At 38.1% G+C, this 17,696-nt stretch overlaps 1 protein-coding gene across 2 annotated transcripts in view; it reads left to right on the top strand.

The window, feature by feature from the left end:
• RBMS3 (RNA binding motif, single stranded interacting protein 3) overlaps positions 1-17,696 on the top strand; it is a 344,868-nt gene that overhangs the window by 12,769 nt on the left and 314,403 nt on the right. For both annotated transcript variants that reach the window (XM_010007500.1, XM_010007501.1), the window contains exon 2: positions 12,969-13,027. In XM_010007500.1, coding sequence (XP_010005802.1) covers positions 12,969-13,027 — 59 coding nt within the window. The remainder of the gene's footprint in view (positions 1-12,968; positions 13,028-17,696) is intronic.

Here is a 17,696-nt window from a genome sequence, read left to right as displayed (position 1 = left end):
TCCCCCCCTTCCCCTCCCTCCCCCCCCCCCATCAAAGTTGAGCAGGTCTTGCACGTCATTCTAATCTTAGAGATGGGAGAGAGAATGACCTTCTGGAGAAGCTCTGGGGTAGGAAATGTGGGGAGAAGACTGGAGTTTAGGCAAATGATGTTTTATAATTTCTTTTTTTAAATGCTTTTTTCTTCTACCATTCTCCATTTTTGTATGTTTGTGTCCCTTCTCTGAATCAGAGTTTGGCTGTGGCACTGTCTGTCAACTTTGGGTGGCCCAGTGGCTATGAAAGTCCTCCCCCACACTGTAATGATTTGCTTCCCACTCTTCTGCTCATTTCCTGCTGCTTAAACCTTGGTGCTCCAACCTTACTGATCCCTTGCAGACAGGCTGGGGACAGCTTGTTTTCTGTAGGATGCTGTCATTTTCTTCTCATAACAGATTTTGAAAAAAAAAAAAATTCACAGGGGAGATAAGGGAACTAAATTGTAACTGGGGTTAAATATCATCATTCAGATAACAGCTCTAATGAGAGTAAATTTGCTTAGACTTTGTAAGTATGTTTGTATGTTTATGTATCTTAAAAATGTAAGCAGGCATGAATCTTCCAATCTCAAACAAGAGGATGATTCTTTTCTGACTCTGCTCAATATTGAAGGCTAAACCAGAGATAAGATAACATTCCCATAAACATGGAAGCTTCAACAAAGAAGCCGTTGTGCTGAGAATGTGAGAATCAAAAAGAGACTGAAGTCAGAACTTAAGAAATTGTCTTGCAAAATGAAGTGTTGCATGTGGAGTAACATTTAATGGCACTCAGAAATTGCAGAACAGAGCAAATCCGTAAGTCTTTCTCTTGAACTCTGTAGCCACTGGAGCAAGCCTAAACAAAGTGCAGAGGGCAGAGGCATATGGGAAATGAATAGCTTTTTTTTGCTTCTTATTCAAGATGTTGGTCTTTTGAGAACTTCTTGTGTTGAACAGCAGAAAGGGAAAGGCTTGTAAACTCCCATGGTCTGAGTAAGTGGGAGGAAAGGGTGCAAATGCTGTTGATGAGTAAGATGTTTAAAGAGTTTTTAAACACACAGCCTGATATTGCAAGTGTTTGGTTTATATACACGAGTTGGCAATTGGGTGTAGGCAGGACTGTCCAGAGCATGAATTCAGTTGTTCATATTTGTAAATATTTTCAGACTATAGCTCTGTTTCTTGTAGAATGTCTTTGCCTCCATGAAGACTGACTGTGTCCTTTTTACATTGTTTTTGTGCTTTCACTGCTTCTGATGGGATGTTCAAAAAAGCAGTCAGCTTGCTGCTAGAGGTGATAATTTTAAATTGTGTTATTAATTTTTAAACCCAGCACATTTGGCAGATTATATTTTGGCTGCTGTATCTTCATATAGGATATACGTGCCATTTGTATGTGTGATAGCAGTAGTAAAGTGAGGGGTGTCAGCACCGGAGTTTTCATAAATCTTTAAATTAATCTCTTTTTATAAAGTGGGGAATAGAACATTGGCTGGATTAGTTCATGGTTATTTTTTTATTATTATTATTTTTTACTTCACAAGGTTGTTTTCTGGGACACAACTGCCAATCAGTGTTTTTCCCTGGCTGAGGATGTTCACTAATATTTGATGAAGATGTTGCCCTTGGTGTTGCCAACCCTCAGAAGTTTATTGCAAGGTTCACAATATTTGTTTCTTAAACCCTTAGATCCTGAGGCATGTGATAAGATGGGAATCTCAGCTTTCAAATTTTAAAAAAGAAGTGTAGGTTTCTCTCCTTCATGGCTGTAATGAGAGGCATGAAAATACAACCAGAGTCTATCATAGCAGCTCAAAATATATAAGCAAAATAAAAAGGTATCTCAAATGTATTTCTTTCTAATTATTTTTAATACCAAAAGTTAATTTCATAACTTTTTTTGGTGTGTTAGAGAGCAATAGGAATTGTCAGTACTATACTCCTTGACTGTTTACAGGAAGAATTGTGGGTTTATTCGAGTGAATCTTGGTTTTCTATCTCTCAAAGTATGCCCAATACGCTGAATGAGGTATGTTTTTGTGTGTATATCTTTATACGGTTTGAGGATCGTATCTTATTTAATAAGTTTATTTGAAGGCACCTGAAGCCAGTAATACACAAAAGTCTTTCCTTGAGGGCTTCCAAGCAACTGAAACTAATTTGTTTCCAAATCCGGTGTTACTGATAAGATTTCAAGATGTGCTTTTCACTGTTTTTCACTGAGTTTTTTGTTCCTCGAGTAAAATTTCTCAGCAGAAACATAAAATATTTAAATTCGTGCTCCTTCCTCCAGTTCTACCCATGTATATTTCAGAAAGAGTAGGCTACATAGCACGTATTTTTTCATAGCTCTCTGTCCAAGGTTCTGCTCAGCAGGACCAATCTGTCTGTTTAAGGACAGAAGAAGTGTATGAATATTATTTATTTGGTGAATCCTTTGGCTGTCTACACTGGCTGTTTCCGGGTGCAAACTGAACCACAGTAAAGCAAAATAGTTGGCTTTTCTTCCATAGGAGACTCATGGCCAAGGTGTCCAGTGAGAGGAGGTGGCACAAAGCTTTAGTGAGCAGCTTTTGGTTGGCTAAAGTTTTGTTTGTCTTAGGCTCACTGGTGCTCAGAAGTGCTGACTGATGAGCAGAGAGCCACAGAATCTGCTAATTATGGCATATAACCTGCCCCTTGATACTATCTTAAAGAGTAACTTCAACACTCAGTGACAGAAAATTATGAGGCAGCTGCTCTGCTGCTGTAAATTGGGGTGACCTGTTGGACGCAGAAGGAGGACACTGTGTTTCTGGAAACCAAGAGCGTGATCCAAAGCATAGTTTTTAAGCCTTTCTTCTTCAAAGGTGTTTACCAGGCTGACACAGGCTAATATGTTCAATTATGTCCATATAATGTTTATAATTAGAAATATAAAACATATAAATTATGAATCTATGTAATAGTCAAGGGCTCTAAACATGAAATCTTTTTAAACCTGTACTTGTGTTTTTTGTAACAGGTGGCTCTTCATTTAATGCTGTATTTACTTGCAGGTTTAAAAAAAGTTTCTTCAAAATACAGAAAAGTAACAAACAATTTGTAAGTTATGTATCTATATTGCATGCTGGGCAGCTTGGTCTAGTTTGATTGTTGTTGTTGACAAAGCTATCACTTAAGAGAAGGTTTTGGAGAATACCTGCTTTGGGACCCTGGCTTGGGAGTTGTGGTGAGTTGCCAGCAGGACTAGTTTTGTCCTCTTAAAACTGATGACTGTGGTAGTAATGGGCCTTGAATGGAGGAGAGCAAGGCACTCGCTGACTGGAAACATGCACTTAGGTGTCCAGTGTAAGGCTGTTTACTGCACCAGGGCTACAGGCAGGACGTTCCACACATTCATGTAGGAACCTGCAAATATGCTTTAACCTTGAGAAAAGTTAATCATCCTATTTTAAGTTTAACTGGGCTTCTTACATACTTGAAGTTGTACATGTGCACAAGCTTTTAAAAATATCATGGGCAAATAGCTTACCAAATCCATTTCCACGCGCTCTCCTGAGGCTATCTTTATGTAACAGAGTTGCCCAAACAAACTAACAAACAAAAAAAAGCCCTAAAAAAATTAAATCTTTTATTTAAAAATATACTCGGTGGAGTTAAATAAAATCTAAAGAAATTCAAAAGCGGTGGTATTATGTCTCAGTCCCTGGAAAGCATCATGCACTTTTGTCCATGTAATTATGAAAATCCAAATCCATGCTTTTGTTGTTTCTCCTTGAAAAATTTAGGCAGAGAAAAATGTGCTCCTCTGCACCACTTCTATCAAATTTTGTTCTTTGGAAAATGAATATGACTGTGACATTTCAGGCCTGGAAATAAAAGGATTAAAATAAATATGTTGAAGAAAAAGAAGCAGTTCTGTGCTGTAGTTCCTGAAATACATATTTTGCAATGTAAAAATCCCAAGAAACCATTCCTCTCAAAACTAAGTTGTTTCCAAGGACCCAGATTTTTCTAATATGTAAATAATGAAATGGGAGCTTTGTGAACTCAACAAGTCTCACACATTTGATTCAAATGGCCTCTGTGTGAACTCTATAAAATACTTTAGCTTTAAATTATCATTTTGAGTTCATGGTCTCTGGTGGTAGCTGCAGTTCTTGTTTTTTTCTGTAATTCTTTTTTGTTTTAATTCCTTTTCTTGGCTATTATTAGAGAGGTATCATCTGATTGAGACACACAGATATAGATATTTTACAATATGTTACAGTTATAAAGTTCTTTTGACAGTAAATTGTTTTAGAAAAATGTCAGAAAATCTGGCCAAACGGAATGTTCTGAGTTTCCTTGAATAATGAGGCTATTGTTAAATGATTGAATACTTTAGAGATTAATATCGTGGTATGCTGGCATGCTGGTTCATACCAACTGTAATTTAACAATGAATCCTCCATATGTAAGCAAGACTGTGAATGAGAAATCAGATACAATACAGCACGGCACGCAAGAACATAAAAAGTAAATACATTCTAGATGCTGGAATGATATGTTGAGGGGGTTATTTCCAGAATATCGGAGATAATTGAGTTGCTGGATCTGAAGATTTGCTGAACGTCTTGCTGAAGAAAGTTCTGCTTATTTTTTTTTTCCCAGTGCTGATGAACAATGTCTTTATAGTAGAAAAGATTTGGGTTTGCATGTTTTGTTATTTTCCCCCACTCCCTTCTTTCAAAATTAGGGTATGCCTGGAATTACCATTTGTGACAGGCTACTGTAAACCACACCTCATTCTGTGAAGGAGTTCGGATCCCCAAGCTGTCTTCCAAATAATGCATCCTATCATTAAACAGAAAATTTAGCAGTACTGCTGAGTATCTGCGAACAAAAGTTGCATTTTAGTTTTTTAAGACATCTGAATTCTTGCAATATAGAATAATTAGCAGTTGAAGATTTAATGATGGCCCAGAAGAAGGACTGAAGTGTTCTGCATAGAATCACAGTTATTAATTTGTGCCTGAATTTCATTCTCCATACTTAATTTAGCAACTGTAGAATATTTTGCTAATTATTTATTGGCACTGGTTATTTGTCATGGCAGAACTATGAGGGAAAAACATAGCTTTGTATCAAAGCAAAAATATAAACATCAGAATTTTAATTTAAATACGTTATACAATAAACTAATGAAGTTTTAAATATTCTAAAATAGCTTCAATGTTCAAATGTACAGGTATAATATGAACATAATATATAGTACTAATTAAGAATAAGCAGTGTTTAGAATCAAATCTTCAAAAAGAGAAAAGTGTCTGCTTTCAGCAAACTGGGGAAAAATCTACTGTAAAATATCAGGCTTTTATGGGGAGTGCCACTTCAGTTAAGTGGCATTTTATTCGGTCTTGGGTACCAGCAGTGTGACAAATCTGTAGCCTTATTATAAGTACTGTGAATAGGATTTGAGCTTGTACCTACTGAAGGCAATAAAAAGACTGCCTTTGATTTCTGCAAGTGTTGGATCAAACCACTTAATTTCATTTACATGCAGACAAAAAAAAAGAAAATATCTTTTTTTTCATTTGTTGAGTTTTGGCAAGGAAAGGAACAAGATTACAGGAAAAACTACCTTTAAGCTACTAAACTGATATTGTTCTTACAGGTTTGAAAGTTCAAGTTCTTTATATTTCCAGAAATATAGTGGCTATTTAAATTTTGTTTACTTTAACTTCTGCTTTACCTGGCTCAATTTCCCAGGTACTGAAAAAAAATTACAGTAAGTTTCCAGAGCCTGTACACTTTCATGTGGGACTGTTTTTCCAGAGTTGAAAGGGCATGTAATGTTTAAATAGATGAATGCAGATTAAGATGAAAAGGAAATAAGACTCTCTCTTTTTAAAAAATAAATAAATATCTGTGTTGTCTTTTAAATACATGTCTAAATTGAATGTGAGATGCCTCTGTCATTTTAGTGAAGATGAAGGCAAGATGCCTTCCTGTGCTTTGATAGCAGAATATTTTAAGGATGCTGGGAAGGAAGGATAGCATTTTAAGACTAGAGGAGTTTTTTGGTTTAGGTGCTTGTATGCACATTTTAAGAGGTTTATTTACAGTATTCTCCACCAGAGGTTCTTGAAATTTTACAAGAATCAAACTTCACTAAAACTACTGAATTTCCGTTTTCTGCAATAAAAGAGCATCGAAGTAGCTAACACAGCTGCTTCAGGCCTGTATTGGAGTCCTGTGATTTAAGCTAAATGGTGCCTGCATCTTCTTTTGAAAAGCAGGATTTCTAAATATTATCTGTAAATACAGTGCAAAGTAAATGGCATGATCCATTATTGGAAATAGACTTTCTGGTTTTTTCCTCCTAATATGGAGCTGTTATTCAAGAAAATGGTTTGATCTTGGGTCTTATTTGGCTAAAGCAATAATAGTGTTTATAGACTCGTGCCTGTAATTATTTTATGTTTTCTGAGTGAAGTTCCCTTCTGTGTGTATTTGGATGTCTGAAATTTGTGTGGCAGTGTATTATAGGAATAATGTCTCCAAGAAATAAGTTCCTTCTGTACTTTAGGCCTTCTTAATGTGGGCTTTTTCTTTCTCCCCAAATACATGGTTTTCCTAATAGAGTCTGCTTTAAACAAAATAAACTCAGTTATGCTATGTCTATATTAATTCACAAGAATGAAAGAGCCTCAGAGTTTCTTATCTAAATCCAATTATTGCTAGTCAAATTCATCCCAATACAAAAGTTCCCAAGATAAAAGCATATATTACCTAAATGCCCAGAAATGCAGACAGTTTTCAGTCCAGTGAATTGTGCTCTGAGCAATGCATGAGGCCTTGAGTGAACCCAAATGCTGGGGATATAATTATTAAAATTTCAACTTAGAAATTACGTGGTAAGTCCATTGGTTTAACTAAGCAAGGAAAATTCTGTCTTCTACGGGTTACTTGAGTTTAAATCCCATGTTTCACGTTAATTAAAAACATACAAGCAGTGACCAGAATTGGGCAAAAGCTGTGTTTTGTACATACCTGTGCATCTACTGCCTTGCAGGTGAGAGTGGGAGGATGGATGAATGTAGCACTTGGTCAGGTGCATGGTGAGACTCGGCTTGTCCTTTCTGATGGCTCTTTTGCATTACAGGACTAGTTGCAGCCAGCCCAAAGGCTGGCTTGGAAGACAGAACAACATGTACCTGTCCCAGAGACTTTTGTTTTCTGTAATACTGTGGAAAAGCTGAAAAGCTAGTCTGTGACCATAGAGGTCTTCCAGGAAATCGCTTCTTTGACCCAGCGGCTCTTGTCGGTGACGGTCCCTCAGCAGGCTTCACACCTTCGTGCATTGCTGGCCAGCAGCAGGGTGGGTGGTGCCTGGTTCCTCTACATTTAACTTGTCCCCAGCTGATTCTCACTTCCTTTCTAACCCTGGTGGCCCAGTTGCCTTCCCCTGCACCCCTGGCTTCCCACAGGCAGAGGGAGAAATGTCTCAAATCCTTTGTGTGCCCTCAGACAGCAAATTCAGTGCAGTTTGGGATCAGCGTAGGCACTCGGAAAGTGGTATCGCTTGCAGCTGAAGTGGTTCCTTCAGGATCTATCTCCATTTTAACAGTGGTTACCAAATAACTTCCTAGAAACGACTGGGTTGAGCTTTGTCTGCAGTATAAATGCTGATTGACTGCCTTCCTGTAAGCTCTTGAAAGGATCTATTGATACTTCAACTTTGAAGTACATTAAGGGTTTATTCTGCATTGCTTGCATCTTTCCCAAGTCTGCTAAGTAGTCAGAAAATGCGGGGTGCAATGCACTGGGGCTCTTGAGAGTGATTTTTTTGACATAGCTCTGTAGCCAGGACTGAGCAGGGAGATTGTGCACAGAACTGTGAGGTATTCCCTTAATCCTACCCTCCATGTCACACTGTGTGTGTTACAGCTGTTTGTAAGTGAAGTGTTTATAAGTGACCTTTGTAGTTATAATAGTGAGTATCAGATGACTTAAAGAGTTTCCATGCAAAACGATATATACAAGAGAAGGTAAAAATGTTTATGTTTGTAAGAAGGTATTTCCAGCCCCATGGAATGTAAGAAAGACTGGGCTAGGTGAGACAGGAATTAGTTTTAGCAGCCATGGAGTTGCCTGACATTAAAACAGAGATAACATGCAATGGTACTACTCTGCTGTCCTCTCCCCGCTTCTGGCAGTATGTAACTGCCATGGCCACAACTGTGCCTTTGCTTTTAATTTTATGACAGATTTCCAGCCTAGAAGCTGTCTGATAGTTTATTGTAATTTTTGTGGTTTTGTTGTGCTCTGTGGGGCATCAGCGTGGGCTGTTGCAATGAGTTCGACAAGTTACTCTCAGTTCTGGGGAAGAACCACCTTCTGCACCTTCTTGGCAGTCCTTATGCATTATGAGAAACAATGAGGACAACTAGTCACCATCTCACTGCATGGGTCCTTCTATAATAAGCTGAAGTCCTAGTCTGTTTGGTTGCTCCTGTAATGGAAGCTCTTTCAAATACCTGACCACTTGGTTTGAAATGAAAATTACTACATGGAAAAACATTAAAAGCATATTTGAATATGAGCAATTAAAAGTATTTTTAAAAAACACTTAAACATTATTTGTGCTTACTCTGTTTTTAGATAACGCTTCAGGAAGAGTGTAATGAAAACCAACATTTTGTATGTCTGGAAATCTTCTGAATAGTGATTTCAGTTCAGATGTTCAGTAGACATGTTCTTGAAGTAGCCATCTAACAGATTAATTACATCTGTTCCCTTGAACATCGTGATGCAGTAGGTTAGCCTTAGTGATACAGTCGTCACGTTGAAGGGTTGGTAATATGCCATTGAGATGAACTCAATTCCACAAATCTTTTTCTGAGCAGAATTTTTTATTCAAAGTCTTTGAAAGAGTATCTCCATGCATTGTAAATTCAGGAGGAATTCAACAGTGCTCATGTTTTCTCACAACAAACTATACCTGATATGTTTTTTTCATTCATGGTATGAGTACCTTGTATAACAGGTGTGCAGGCTGTTGAATTTGATAGTAGTTTCAATTTAAATACAAGGAAGCAAGAGGCCAGCTCTTGTGATACATTTTATCCTTATTTCTGTGGGCATTCCCATTGAAGAATACATTTTTGGTACTTCTGGGTCAATCCAATCACGATTAAAGTTTACACAAACAGAAAGCTAAACAACTGGAGAGGAGACATAATACCACTCTTCACACATGCAAGAAAGAACTATGACTATATATATAGGAATAAAATATCTTCCTGATTTCATGCAGCATGCAAACTATGGTTCTTCATCAGAACTGATGTTCTGATTACTGTAATATAATTACTTGAAAGATTTAGGAAAACAGTGTCCAAATTAATTCCAATTACTTTCTTGTGATAGCGCTCAAGGTTTATAGCTGTGGATTAAATTGCCTGCATATGGCTAATTGCCTATAACAGTGTTTGTTATTGTGGTCCTCTTACCACTCTGCTGTCTGTTTCTGCAAATGTGAAGGTGCACATAACTTTACGTGTGGGACAAAACCGCTTCTGAGCTGAACAGAATTATTTCTGTGAGTAAAATCTCTAGTGTAACTAAGTGTTTGCAGGATCACAGTTTGTAGCAAAAAACTCTGGGAAATCTGTTATGAAATCAGTGGAACCACAAATGCCTGTCTCTGCTGGCAGGAAATGTTAACTTTTAGCTCTCACATGACTTGGATGAAACAACATATCAATTCATTAGGAGTGGCTGGACTGAAATGGAGGCTGGGTGTTAGTTTTTGTTGGCGGAAGTTTAGGTAGCGGTTGTGTTTTATTTGAGGTTGTTGTGGGTTAGCCACTGAGTTCTGTTGAATTATTTTTCCATATATCCGTCAGAGGCCCTTTACTATATGAGACAGGCACGTGTTTGCATGTTCTTCATGTATTTCATTTTAAATCTAAATAAATTAAATAAATGAAGATGCACTGCACGGGCCAAATTTCCTGCTGGGTAAGTTGGCCCACTGAAAGCCATAAATCACGCTGGCAGAGAATTTGCTTTCTTAAGATAAGTGCTCTAGTGTCTTCGAGGCCAAAGTCAACTTCAGGTATTACCATAAAGAATTGTAAAATTAAGTGGAACATAAGTAGGTATAAAGGCCCTGATTCTGGAAACACCTGAGGTTAGAAATGCTGTGCTCTCATGGTTAACATTAAATCTGTTATGTATGTGTTTGGAGTGGAGCCAGCTATGGCAAAATAGACCCACAACTACATGCCCATGGACACATCATGGTCGACTGTAGAGTGGATTATACCTGCATTCAGAGCACAAAATCTTGCCTGTCTACAGAGCCAGCAATAAAGGGATGTGTGTGGAGAGGCAGAAGGCTTGTACAATTTTTATGGTCTCTAAAAGATGGGTACATTTGGACTTAACTTAGATTGCACAAACTGTTCATGCTTTTGGGTTGGTTTGCCTTCCTCCTAACTGGTTTCAGTCTGAAATAAAACCAAAGCAAAGCATATTTTTCCTCCCCAAAATGAAAGTAAAATGGAAACAAATGCTTTTGTGGGTTCTTAGGGAAAGGAAAAACAGTGGAATGGAAAGTCTTGCTTTGAATCAGTCACAAAGACAGAGTAGAGCTGGAGAGACAGTAGCCTTTATCTGAAGCTGAGTTGTTACATTTCACACAGTGTGTGGGAACTTGATCTGAGGATTTTGTGAGGCACAAAATTGCCTCAGATCTTCTTTGCTGGTTTCGAAGCGTATGTTTGGGCGGCTGTTCTTTGCTTTCCCATTGGTGCTGCTCCTCCTTCATGAGATATTTAAGTGTTTGCTGTTTTCAGTCAGAAACTGAAACGCAAAGGTCCATTTTCCCCTCTGAGTGATGGTACCATTCCCTCTTTGGCTGTCTTTTTTTTGGTGTGTGTGTTATTTATTTATTTTATTTTATGGTTTACTGAGTATGTTCACAGACTGGTAGGACAGAGAAGAGTATGGCCTTGAATATGTGGTAATGTGCCCTGTCTGACGTTATACGCCTCTTCTGTATAGCAGAAGATAAAGGTTTCCTCTGAGGCAGAGAAGAGAATTGCAGCAAGGTCTTCCACATCTTGATTTCTGAAGTAGAATTCACTAACAGCAAATTTATATTACTGTTAATAAGAATCAACTGAGTAAAAATTGGTCTGCCATACATTTTGGTGGTTTATAATTGATGAACTGTTGGTTATTTTCCATTGGTGTTGCTTTGCCCTTTGAAGATAAAATTTTATTATAATCTTTTCTTGTAATACATCATTCATTGATTGTAAAAGTTGTGTTCTGTGGAGAGGCTTCCTAATGTGTCATGGTTTTAGCCAATAAACAAGTGACAGATGCTATCTCTCTGCTGTCCTCCCCCTACCCTCCCAGGGAAACATAAAAAGAGGAATAAGGGAGAGAGACTTGAAGGTTGGGAAAAAAAAAACCAACAACTAGATTAGGTTTAATGAAATAATAAATACTAAAAATTACAATGGTGAATTACATACAAATATGTAAATATGGAACCCACACTCAGTTCACAATTACTTCCTGGCCAGCAAAGTCCCAAACTGGACTCAGCAGCAGATAGGGATGTCCCAGTGACAGCCCACAAAAGCTTTGGATCATCTGAGCCGGTCCCACTTAGGGAAGCAGGAGAAGGTGAGCTGTCCTGGTGAATGATGTGCTTCTCCATTGAGATAACAGGATGCAGGAACACCACCAGAGCACAGGGAGAGATGACAGGCAGGCAGAAAAACCCCACCCAGGCAGGGATTTCTCTGAGGAGCCATTTTATCCTGAGCACCCTGGGCAGGAGCTCTGTGTCCATGTGGGTCACCTGACCCAGCCTCTCCTCCCCACAGGCAGAGCGGCCGGGGGCCCTGGGGGTCAGTGCAACCGCAGGGAAGGGGGGTCCTGCTGGGTGGGTGGGGGTCCTGCTGGGTGTCCTGCTGGTTGGGTGTCCTGCTGCTCCCAAACCAGGGCAAAATGAAAGCTTTTGTCAGAATGCCGGTAATGCTTGTTTTTTAAATATATATATATATAGGAAAGGACGTTTTAGAGGAACTTCTCTTCAGTGAAGCAGAGACCAAGGTGTATTGGTGACCTGAGAAATTAAAATGTTTTCCTTATTCTCCTGAAATGTTACATTTGGCCATGAATGCCATCTTCTGTGATCTTTTACCAGGGTTTTGTGATACTATTAAGTCTCTGTTTGACTCTTAACCTCTGAGAGGTAAAGAAAGATAACTATGTTACGGTCTAGTTGCTTAATGCAACAAGTTGCAGCTGCCTGAATTCCCCCTTCATCATGCTAAGTCTATCAAATTGCAGTGCAGTGCCATACTATCTACGGGAGGCAATACTCAGAGCAGTATTGACATTCATCTTGGGAAGAGCTGGGAGGTGCACGTTAACATCAAAGATTGTGTTTATCCAAACCAGAGGTTTTAGAGTGTATATTCACAGGCATGGCACAACTGTGCTCACAATTGTGCTCACAATTGTGCATGTTTGCATGAAAAATTTACCAAAAAATTCCTGCATTTTTGTTAATCCTGGAGGAATCTAGTCCATCTGGATTAAAACAAATCATTTTTGCCAGATAAAAATGAAGAAAAAAAAAATAAATTAAGCAAACCTAATTAATTTAACCAAAGAAATGCCTTTACTAGTGCTGATATCCTGAAGTCTTTATTATAATCAGCATTTATGCTGGCAGTACAATGACCACAGCTAGAGAGGTTGTGGCAAATGACCAGTGCTTTTTATGTGAATTCTAAAGGTGTTTGTTGAGCTGCAGCAGCAGAAGGAATCTCTCCAAGAGTATAAACCAAACATTTTTCAAGCACACTAGAATATGTATTACATGAGTGCAATAATAGCTATGTTCATTATTAAAATATAATAAAATGTATTTCTATTTTTTGATTTCTCCATAGGTATGGGAAAATTGTATCCACAAAGGCAATTCTTGACAAAAACACAAATCAGTGCAAAGGTACGTGCAAAATGTCCACCCTGTGAGTTCATTGTCTGTTTGAATGATTGACTGGTGGCTTGGCTGCCAAGTCTTTGGCTCCGACTGTGCAATCAACATAATGTAAAGTATATTACAAACATATTTAATAATGCCAAAGCTTTGAGTTCTGTTTCCAGTAACATTGCTCATTAATTTTTTTCATTAACAAACAAAATGAAAATCACAAATCAGAACAAGTATCAAATTGCTTCGGCAGAAAAGTAAATTACCTTCTAACCACATAGTGCTGTCTGATTTGAATGATATCATCAGTGATGCAAATTGATTTCCTATATAAAAATGAGAAACCTATGGGAAAAGTTTCCCAAGCAAAACCTAAATTAATTTTTCTATTTTTGTGAAGTCTTGGCCTGTGCTACTGAAGGAAGAAAATATTCTTTGACACATATAGATTCACAAGTTGCAATACCAAGATATAAGTAATTATTCCTTTTCAATTTTTATGGTTTTTTTTGTCGTTTTTTTTTTGTTGTGTTTTTTTTAAGGTATAAAAACTTATTTCTTTTTTTTTAAAATATGGCATGTTTATTGTGTGTATGTTGCTATATTTGCCTAGGTATTTATTGACTAACATGTCTAGTAGTATCTCAGGACTAGAATTGTTAGTCATTTATCAGCCTAAGAGCCATAAAATCTGCAGGAGAGAAGCTGTGCTTTAAAATTACTCTGTAACTTTACTCTAGTGGTATATAAAGGATCCTTTTGGTGTAACAGTATCTATTAGAGTGGTGTTTTTTTTATAAGAAGCACATTCTGGACGACATTTCTGTATGAGTTAATAAAAAGAAAAAACATTGCAGTACAGGAATATCTCCGGAATGGTCAGATAGGGTGTGAAGAGAAGCAGCAGAGAAGATATTTGGATACATTGTGAGAGGGGGCAAAATCCTGCCATCTGTACAGAAGATGTTCTTAAAGTTTGAATGTGTGTTTTCTTTCCCTGAAGCACTTTTCAGCTAGACTTCTTACAATATCACTTTATTTATTTGAATATCACACCAGGAACAAACCTGGTTTGGTTTTGGGTTTGTTTGTTTTAAATTGTATTTTGAAGGAATACCCTTGTGAGTAAACAGGGTAGGGCAAGAGCAGAAAGCCCTGGCAGGGTGGCTGGGGACACAGAGGTGAGTGCTACAGTTCCAGAGCTGGCAGGAGGTGGATGTACCTGCTGCTGGCTACTGCATGGCTGGGAGGTTTGAGTTTTGGAGGTAGGGCACAGTGCAAAGAGCTATGGGGAGAAAGAAATGTGCAGCATGATGAAACTACAAAGGGGCTGATTGGATCAAATGGGTTCTGAACTGATTTAAGAAGGAGGAAGAGTGCTGTGGTTGTATAGGAAGACCCTTGAGGTAGGAGCGCTTTGGTCTGGGGCTTTGGGGTAGGAAAGAGTTGGGGCTTAGGCCTAGAAGAGCTGAAAGGGCCTGAGCTGCTGATAAGAAGAGGGATGAGAGGTAGGAAGTCTGTGATCAGGTAGGTTGGGGTTACCCTGGGGCCAGTCTTTGCTGTCTAACACTCCAACTAAGACCTTCTTTTGGGGATGGGGACATGTAGGTCCTTGTCCCCCTTCCCACTGCTATGGAAGACTGTTCTCTCATGTATCAACTTCATCCCTTTTTCATCTTTTTTTTTTTTTTTTTTTTTCTTCCTGAAATTTGCACATCTGGAGTGGCAACACAAATTAGGTAGATGGAGTTGGATGTGAACTGGGCTATATATTGAGTAATGAGGTGGAGACCATTATTTCTCTCCACTGATGGTGATTGTCTGAGACCACTGCAGCCAGTGTAAGTGTTTCAGCTGGGTACCTAAAGGTTGGTGGAAAGAATCTGAGAGAAGCATGCTCAATGAGAGCTCTTAACTTCTTCTTTTGTTTTTAATGCATGTTTGACTGGTAACCTCTCCATAAATGTGGTACCATGTGATCAGAATTTCCTTCTTTTCCTACTCCCAGCAGTAAACAAGGAAGGGAATGGGCTTTTTTACAGAACACGAGATGTTAACTGAAAAGATTGAGTAAGAAAAACATCTGGGTTTGGTGTTCTTTATGTTGTAGTTAGCTTTGAGATTATTGTAGTAGGAGCCATGTAACAGCGAGTTGGAATTTTGTAAAAGTTTGCTTTCAGGCTGTTGTATAACGCTGTAGGGCAGAGATATTTATTTGTATTTTCAAGGATGGATATTTAAGACAGAAGTGCTGCTATTAAAAGATTGTACACATAATTGGATTTATTAACAGTATGCTTAGTGGCATAGAAAGAATAGACTTTTGCTGCTTTAATTGCTGGGTACAATTTCCTTCCTCTTGGGTGAGGTTGCCAAAAAAAAAAAAAAAAAAAAAAAAAAAAGAGAGAGAGAGAGAGAAAAGAAAAAACCTTCCCCAGAATAGTGGTGGACGGGAGATGAAGAGGTCAGCTGGTCCATTCCTCTGCCTCTAGGCAAGAGCAGCTCTAACCCACCATTGAGGGGTAAATCTCTATCCTGTGTACAAAGGCCTCCAGCAGTGGAGATTCCTGGAGCTCCTCAGGCCATCTGTGATAGTACTCCTGCTCCTCACTGTAATGAAGTGTTTCCTAATGTCTAACCCAAATCTCACTTTCTGCAATTTAAGCCTATTGCTTCTTTTTTTATCCCCAGTGGATATGCAGAACAGTTTATTTTTTTCTCTTTGCAGCAAACATATGTATTTGAAGACTGCTATGCATCTGTCATATCTTTTTATTAGACTGAACACCAGTCCTTTCACTTTTTCCTTAAAGGCAATTTGTTTTAAGTTTCTGATTAAATTGCACTTTGCTGATCTCTCTCTAATTAGCTCAGATCTTACTTGAAGACAGAAGAGCAAGGATGTCAGACAGCCTAAATTTCACCATCTTCCATAGTGTGGAAAGGCTATTTAATTTGTCTTCTCTGTGATCACGTGACTTTCTTCTTTGTAGATATATCTATGTAAATAACTATGTATATTTGAAGTGTATCTATATTTCTGAGGCACAGGGAATTGCATGAGAAAACAGCACTGATTTATACTGAGAGATTCTCTGTAGCCCCTGGTTCTGTTATTCTTTTCTCCAGCACTGCTGCCAGGCAGGCATTCCTTATTGTGTGCTCTGCTCTACGTTGTTGATTATTCCCTCCTAAGGCTAGTGCTTTTCATTTGTCTGTATTGAATTTTATCCTTTTTTTTTTTTTTTTTTTTTTTTTCCTGGGTACTTCTTAACTTGCTAAGGTTATTCTGAAATTGTAAGTCTCCAGAATGCTTGCAGCACTTACCTCTTTAGTATCCTTTTCACAGTTAATAAATGATTTCTCTAATCCACTAGACAAGATAATTTGAAAAACCCTGAATAATAACAGACCTGGGGAAGACTTTTGAGGAAACCCTCTCAGTATACGAGGTAGTACAACAGTGAACCATCGAGAACTTTTTTTTAAATCTGCTAATCAGTTCAGCACCTATACGACAGCAGTTTTAGCTAGACTTTATTTCTCCCTTCTGCTCCGTTTATGAGAGACAAGCAAGGTTTAACCAAAATACATAGTACTTACCTATCTGTAAAACTAGTTACCTACTTCTTGATGGAAGTATGATGTGACACCATTTGTTCTTACTAAGTCCATGCTGCATGGTACTAATCACCTGTTACCTGTGAGGTTCTGTGGATGGATTTATATGACTGCTGTAAGATTTTTTTAGAAGTTGAAACTGTGTTGAAGTGTCTCTAATTCACTGGGACATGCATCCATTCTTTTTTAAAAACCCACAAAACCAAACAGCATTTTTCACCAAACACCAAGCATTTAAAATGTTTGATTCTTTCTAGTCTTGGGGATCTTATGCACCTTCTGCTAAATATGAGATATCCTGGTAAATGAACACATCACTCTGCAATGTTTGTACAGTGTGGTTGGATGGCTTGTATTCAAGGAGATGATAGAAGTTGTTATTGTGTGATAGGAGATTTCAAAATCTATTTTAGTATCATTTTTTTTGTGTTGAAGAAGATACAGAGTAGAGCCAAAACTGGATAATAGTTAATACAGCAAGGAAATTATTTAAAATGCTCCATGTGTCCACATGCAGATCTACTAAAATAGTCTACTGCATAGCAAGAAGTGCTAGGTTTCTCCTTGGAAAACTGAAGAAAACACTGCAATGGACTTTTAAGTCATTCTCAGCTATTCCTCAGACTTGTAAAAAGACACCTACTACATTCCTGTCATGCTAAGGAATAGTGTTATCTGAGGATTTTGCCCTAGTATGAATTAAGCAGTTGGGTCTAAAGTAATAATAATATCATATATGGAGTTCATATTATATCAGGGAGTTCACTAGGGAAACCTTTTGATATAACCTCTCATTTTCAGATTGCTCTTTATTGGTGGCATAACTGCTTAGTGAGGCAGAGGAGAAGCAACAACCATCCTGTAATAGAACAATATATAAACCAAAATAAGCACAGTCATGACAAACTGGCTGGAAATCACTGAACAAAGCAGGGAACAATTGCATATGGAGAATAATGAAAGACAGACACATGATTCATTCAGATGTTCAAGCACAAAACCCCTAATGAACAAGTCGGAGAGTTTTGGCTGCTTTTGCTTTTTCCCTCTCCCTCCCCTCTTT

Source organism: Chaetura pelagica, unplaced genomic scaffold, assembly GCF_000747805.2.
Source record: "Chaetura pelagica isolate M959 unplaced genomic scaffold, ChaPel_1.0 scaffold10, whole genome shotgun sequence".
Classification (NCBI taxonomy): Eukaryota; Metazoa; Chordata; class Aves; order Apodiformes; family Apodidae; genus Chaetura; species Chaetura pelagica.
This window is presented reverse-complemented; position numbering and strand designations above follow the sequence as displayed.